This window comes from Corylus avellana, chromosome ca2 (assembly GCF_901000735.1).
Source record: "Corylus avellana chromosome ca2, CavTom2PMs-1.0".
Taxonomy (NCBI): domain Eukaryota; kingdom Viridiplantae; phylum Streptophyta; class Magnoliopsida; order Fagales; family Betulaceae; genus Corylus; species Corylus avellana.
The window spans coordinates 34324172-34331519 of NC_081542.1; the positions used below are offsets into that span (position 1 = coordinate 34324172).

General features: G+C 32.7%; 1 protein-coding gene across 2 annotated transcripts; it reads left to right on the forward strand.

Annotated features, from left to right (window-relative positions):
- The first annotated feature begins 2986 nt into the window (after window positions 1-2986).
- On the forward strand, window positions 2987-5619 carry LOC132170863 (O-fucosyltransferase 23). Of its 2 annotated transcripts, none has more exons than XM_059581994.1 (2): window positions 2987-3753; window positions 3838-5619. In XM_059581994.1, the coding sequence occupies exon 2, from the start codon at window positions 4050-4052 to the stop codon at window positions 5388-5390; it is 1341 nt and encodes a 446-aa protein (XP_059437977.1). In that variant the 5' UTR covers window positions 2987-3753; window positions 3838-4049; the 3' UTR covers window positions 5391-5619. The 2 variants fall into 2 exon arrangements, with proteins under 2 accessions (XP_059437977.1, XP_059437978.1); XM_059581995.1 differs by having other exon boundaries at window positions 3873-5619.
- Window positions 5620-7348: the final 1729 nt, after the last annotated feature.

A 7348-nucleotide genomic window follows, 5' to 3' on the forward strand; every position in this document is an offset into this window, starting at 1 on the left:
AGAGGTAAATTTAATCATTTAATACTTCCCTTTATGTGTGAACTTAATACTTTAACACTCCCTCATTTTAATAGGTATGAAATATTTAATATTGAAATAGGGTAAATGACGAAGTAATTCTGATAGAAATAAGTAAATTAATCATTTGATCAATACTTTAACATAGTTATATATCTACAGTTAGAAAATATATATTTTTATGATTTATTTGAGAATTATATCCAACTTCCCTAAATAAACATCCTAATTTCATCAATGGTCTAGGTGTCTTTAAAATTATAGGAAAGTGTCAATCCCGATCTTAAAAATTACTTAATAACACTAATTCCCTTAGGAGAGGCAAAGGCAAAGACATTCTTTGTAATTTATTTTTTTTGGCTTTTCCCTTATCTGAATAAAAATAAAAATAAAAGTCCCTTTGCTTAAGCCTACAGTCATGTATATCAAAAGAAAAAACAAACAAAATAAGAAGAAGATAGAGAAGACATGAAATGGATCTAAGAGGACCCTGCCTTTTTTATTTCAAATTCTTATTCTATGTTATAAATTGTACAAATGTATATCTTTATTTATTTAATTTGTTTGTTTATTGATTTTATACTCCAAAACATATCAGGGCCAAGAAAATCATGCGTGGGCACATGAAGATGTATCATATTATCATAGTTACAAAACGAGCATTTTCAGTCATGAACGCTATCAAAATCAAGTTTTACAACAAAGTTGAAAATGAGTTTGTGATTGATTCTTTGATGTTTTACTTTAAAAAAAAAAAGAAATTGTTGCGGAATTAATTAGTACAGAACAATCTAAAAAAACACCGGATTCTATTTTTATAGCTGGTTGAGTTGAAAATTAAAATATATTTAAGAAATAATTATTATGTGTCTTTTCTTTTGTTTAACTTTTCTTAACACATACTTATTTTATTTTTTTATATCTTAATTTAATATATATTTTTTTATATTTTTTATTCATACTTTAACTCCCCTTATTGATGAATTAGTTAAATAAAAATAATTGAGTAATCATCACTATTCATAGAAAAGTACTAGTTATCTTACCCAATAATTTCAATAAATATTAAATTTTTTTAAAAAAATTAAAGTCATGCAAACTTGGTTTTCTATCTAAACTTAATTTTATTTGGAAGGTCCTATTTCCACATGGCAACTACCTTCCTAGAAATAAAAATGTTTTCCATTTCATTTGAAAAGAGATATTCGCTTTACAAATAAATTAAAAATTAAAAATATTAAGTCAAGTTGGTTGTTTTCTTAACTATTCCCACCTGTATTTATTTAAAAAATAAAAATAAAATAAAAACTATTCCCGCCTGCAAAGCGGCTAATAATTTAATATAATTAATAGATTACCAACAGCCTGCTGGAGGGTAGCTGTCGGACAACGTGGGTGGGAATTATTTAGATAAAATATTAGCTGCCATTCATTTGAAAAGTAGGGATTCGGTTCCTAGAATTTTTTTTTAGTTTCTGAAATTTTAAATTTAAGCCATTTATTTTTATTTAAAAGTTATTATCCTATTACGTGTCTCACTACTAATAAAATAATAATAAATTTGTAATGATATTAATAATCATCATTATTTTATTAGTAGTGCGATACGTGGTAGGACAATAATTTTTGGATGAAAATTGATTGTTTGAATCTGAAATTTCAGAAACTAAAATCCCCTTAAAAATTTCAGGGGATTCGGATCCGAAAAGTAGAGTAAAGTTGATATAATATTACCAAAAAAAAAAAAAAAATTCCCATATAATATTAATATTGACACATGTTTAAAAAAATTTTAAAATAATATATCATTAGATTTACCAACTTTAAATTTTGATCTAAAACAAATATTCTCGATTTCAGAAAAATGCTATTTTTCAAAAATTTGATTTCAAAAATGTAATCTATTGTTAATTTGTTTTAGTAAATACAAATATAAAGTGATGAGATGGTGACACATTAATTTTTTAAAAAAAAATCTTGAAAAATCTAGCATTTCTCTTTCAAATATGGGCACATTATTGGGAATTATAATGGAAAAAAGTACATATACTTTCCTCCGACTATAATTCTATTTGCAATATCTTCTCGAAAAACAGCGGTGCCATTGCTCTTGTGACCCATGATAACTATGGGTGGGTGGCAAATTTTTTTTTTCTGAATTTTTTATAAGGAAATTTTTATTATAAAATAACCATTAACCACTTAAGCGGAGTGGTTGCGGTTATTAAAATTCAATAACGGCTGTTGTGATTTTAGCCAATAACCACTAACCGCAACTGCTTGTACACCCCTTAATGGATATGCATACTTTTCTATATAATAATTTATATGTAATGTTATTTAGCAGATTCGTATACACTTGTCACATAATTGAATGACGTGATAGTTAAAAACAACCATTGAATCATCACTTATTAAAAATAAAAATAAAAACAACTGCAAATTTAAGATTTAATTTCAACTGTCACGTTATTCTAATTATATGATAATTGTATAACAATTTATTAAATAACATTAGATTATAAGAGAAGCAAACATGACTGCCCAATTTTTTAACAAAAGAGGCTTTTCAACATACTGTCTAGAAGTTTCCAAAGATAACTCAATCAATTAGAGACCATACTTCATAAAATAAAAGTTATTAATTCGAATCTTGTCTTTCCCTCGTTATCATTCATAAAAAAAAAAAAATAGCAGAGAAACCTTAGACGACAAAATTATCGTTGGTGTTCGGGTGTTTCTTTGTGATATTGTAACTTTCGAAAATTATATTATTAGATTTGATTTCAAATAAATAAATAAACAATATATGTTGGGCCCACTGCTCACGAGGGACATCGGCCTCCCCACCTGTAGCCTACCCAAGAAGACGTGCCAGCGGTGGCAATGGAAATGGTATGTACCTTTTTCATATGAGGAGTCAATAATAATATATAAAAAGTGTAATATACGAAGCTGGGCAGTGTTTGGTTTGGTACAACCTGAACCAGCCGGTATTCATTTCATTCCTCTGTGGATGAAATCTGAAAATGTCCTTTTGCCTCTTCCTGATTTGACACTTCTCACCCATCAATCTGACAATCTCTGCCCTATACATCATTCATCTCCGCCTCCTTTTTCCCCTGTCCCTTGGTTCCTTTCGCGATCCCCGATAAATCATTTCTCCTCTCAACTCTCATCCACACCAGATTCCTTCCCCTTTTCTCCGGGTTTTTGTAATTTATTGTTGTTGCTCTTTATCATGTTTGTCATTGGTTGTCATGATATTGATGGGGGGTTTTGTTCCTTTTTGTTTGCGTGAATCCAGGCTTTTCAGGATTCCTTTTGCACATGCATGATCATCATCCTTCCTTGTTTCTTTTGCTTTCTGGGTTTTGCTCAGAATTCAGAAATTCAGAATCCTTTTAGCGTAAGACAATTTTGGGTTCTGACGGAATCTCAAATCTCGAAAGGAGAGAGATATCATCAAGTTTTTGGTTTTTCGTCTTTGCCAATCTCTCTTTCTTCTGTGACAAAATTATACTTCTTTGGGATTGTGGGTTCCTTCGGTTGTACTTGTTCTTGCTTTCTTCAGCATTGGTGGGGTCTCAAAGAGACGGCGTTTCTTGGTTTTTAATCCCTTCCTGATCACAGTTGGATGAGTATCACATGGGTATCTTTCGGCACTCTCTGGATTGAATTTGGCATCTGCTTTTCTTGCTTTCAATTTGACGATTGAATTTTGGTGCAAAATCTGTAAGTTTTCATGCCACTATGCTGTACTAAATCCTGTTTTAGTTAAATCTGATGATTTTTGACTGTTTCTTTGGGTCTTAACAGATTTTCATGGGTGTTTTTTCTGGTTGCTTCCGCAGAAATTCTGGATCGCAGACCTGTGAGTTTTCTTGGTTGGACTGGTTATATAACTGGGCTATATTCAACTTTTCTCTGCATTGATGTGGATTCCTTGTGATTGCTCTAGCATTTTATGCTATTTGTGAGGGAGCTCCAACTGTTTTTTAAGATGGAATGATTTTGTGAGTGAACCTCAAATGGACTTATCGGCCAATTGTAAGCATTCCAAATTCTTTGGCCGGAATTTGAATTCCATAGCATGCAAATGTGTTGTTTTGGTTGTTTTTGCTCTGGTTACTAGAGCTGTTCTGGTTCCTAGATTCTCTGCCTTTGGTGGGATTGAGCAGCAGGACTTGGTGTTCATCCACAGTCGTTCTCTGTCATTCAATTCTGAATTTGGAATCCGGAATGATAAATTCCTGGAGGTTCCTCAAATTGTATGGGGTTTAAACAATCAAAAAATTGCATTTGCAAGAGCTTGTCTAACAGCTAGAATGCTGAACCGAACTCTTTTGATGCCTAGCTTAAGTGCGTCCCTGTTCTACAAAGAAATTGATCTCTTGCAACCCATTTCCTTCGATAAGGTGTTCCAATTCAAGAAGTTCAATTCACTCTGCAAGGAATTTGTCCGATTGGGCCGCTACTCGGATCGTTTGAATCGGACGGGAGTCTTTGAGCTTCATAAAGGTAGTGGAAGGAAGTGGACGATTGAGAGAGATTTAGATCAATTGAGACAGCATAGCAAGGACCCCTTTGATGAGTATGAGGTAATTCGAATAGTTGGGAAGAACCCTTTTTTATGGCATGATCATTGGCCTATTAAGGACTATGCCAGGGTCTTTGAGTGCTTAGTTTTGGTTGATGAGATAGCGAAAGAAGCCGATATAGTTGTATCCAAGATTAGAGAGAAAGGAATGGAGGTAAGAAGCAAGATTGAGTCTGTACAAAATGGCATTAGTTCTGAGAGTTCTTCATTGCAGCCAGTGCCTTATGTAGCCGTCCACATGAGGATAGAGATAGACTGGATGATTCACTGTAAGAAATTAGAGCAGAGATTAAACATAAGCCAAATTTGTAGCAGCAAGGGGGAGATTATGGAAAGAGTGGGGAACATTATGGGCCTGAAGACTCCAACTGTGGTTTACCTTGCTGTGGCTGATAGTCTTCTTGATGATTCTACTATATTGAATGGTTGGAAGGAAGGATTGCTTCCTGTGGAGAAGAAGAAACTGGGTGTTGATGGGATTTACAAGAAGTATCCATATCTCATGCAGTCAGCAATTGATTATGAAGTGTGCTTAAGGGCTGATGTCTTTGTTGGAAACAGCTTTTCTACATTTTCAAGTCTTATAGCTCTTGAGAGAACACAGAAGATGATCAAAACCGGGGTTACAAGCTCGTGCCGGGTGGATGTAAGGTGGCCGTCTTATGCGTATAATATACTAGGGGAATCAAAGGGCCCTCATAGATGGATGACTACTATGTCTGATTCAAGCCTTCAAGCGATTAGCTATGGCTCCAATGACATCTCTTGTTGATGCTTATGGTATGTGACTTGTGCTACAATCTTTCTCATTGGTGTAGATAATGAGGCTTCTCTCCTTTTTGCAATATTTAGATTGTCACACTGGCAGAAGTGGTTGGTATAGTTAGAATCACAGAATTCTTTTTTTGTAGACAAAAGGCAGTAATAGATAATGTCCAGAGAGCAGTTTGATACCCGATTCGGTACATTTTGCTTATATATAATTTTGTGAATTGCTTTTATTTTTATTCTTTTCATCTCAGTGGCATACTTTTAAGTAAATTTTCCTACAGCATATAATGTATCATTGTTCCATTTACCAGTCAAGTAATAGAGATCCCTTCAATTTCTTCTTTACTTGTTGAATTTTCTCAGTTGATGAAGATAAATATGTTCCCCTCTTTGAAATTTTGGATCCTATTAGTTTATACTGATCTAGGAATGGGCATAAATTTTTGTGCGGGCTGCTAGTTAGAGAAAAAAATGTCTTGATTCTCTGTTTGTGGGCGACAAAAAGAAAAAGTGAAAATTTGAAATAAGTTGCACCAGTATGCTAGTTGTATCTCTTTTTGTTGATCTTCTCAGAACTCAAATACAGGGTTTCTTTCTTTTCTATTTATTTATTTTTTATTTTCCCTTTATTTATTTATTAATTTCAATTCTAGAGTGTTCTTTCCTAGCAAATAAAGTACACCTGTTATGCCTGATTCTCTCTTATTAAATGTGGTAAGAGTTTTTAAATGCTGCATTTATGCACATCCTTATCTTTAATAAAGGGCTTAGGTTATGTTTGGTACGCCAAATGACTATTTCATTAAAAAAAAATGAATAGCCTTTATTAAGAACGGAAGAAAGTGGAATGAAATAACCGTGGAATAGCCATTCCCTCATGGGCCATGGGAATGACCGTAAGTGTTCGAGTATATGGATACTTTAACACTAAGGCTATTTTATTCCACATTCCTTGGTTCTTTAATAAAGGCTATTCTTTTTTGTTTTAATGGAATAACCATTTCACATACCAAACATACCCTTAATGATATTTTGTACTATTGCAAAAGTGTTGAGATGAAGTTAATAGGAGGAGACAATTAGTTGAGGTTGCTTGCTGTTACATGATCATCTGATTTTTATTGTGAATTTATTAAACTAAAGCTTCTCAAAATTAGATTTATCATTATTTATCTTATTTTATTGTAAATGTCTATTTAAATGCTCTCAGATTTTATTATTTTTTTTTAAAGTATTTAATATAAAAGAGAACAGAGATTGTAAGAAACATTGAATGAAGTGTTTAATACAGAAGTGAAGAGAGATTCCTTATTGACATTGCAAGAGGATATATTCCTTTCCTACTTTTTTTACGTGAAAAACTCATTATTGTTCTCATCCATGTAAGTTAAAGGCGATTCCTTCTCTTTGAATGTAATTTCATGTCCTGCTGGCTGCTTCATTAAAGGAGTGACAACAATTGCATGCTGGCTTTGGGTTCTTGGCATATTTTTAAGCCTTAGAAGTTGCTCATTTGTGTAATATACTCATTTGTGTAATATATTTGATGAAGCAATTAGGCTCCGTTTGGTTTGTGGAATAGACTCTTGGATTGGACTAGCTAACACTAGGTATAGCTAGTCCTTTGTTTGGTAACACTCTATTCTTGGGAATAGTCTATTCCTATGGGACTACTAATCTCATACACACAGAGTTAGTTAAGTCACTAAAAAATGAGTGGTTTAGCTAATCATTTCCTGTGGGATTAAATTAATTATGTAAATTGTCACAAAAAACCCCACTTGTGGGATTAAATTTCGTTTTCTCTCTCTCTCTCTCTCTCTCTCTCTCTATATATATATATATTCTCCGTTTCTCTTTTCTCCGTCTCTATATTTCGTTTTCTCTATTTTTCTATCTCTCTTTCTATTTTCTCTCTGATTCTTCTGGTATAGTTTTCCTGCAAGTGCAAATGATTTT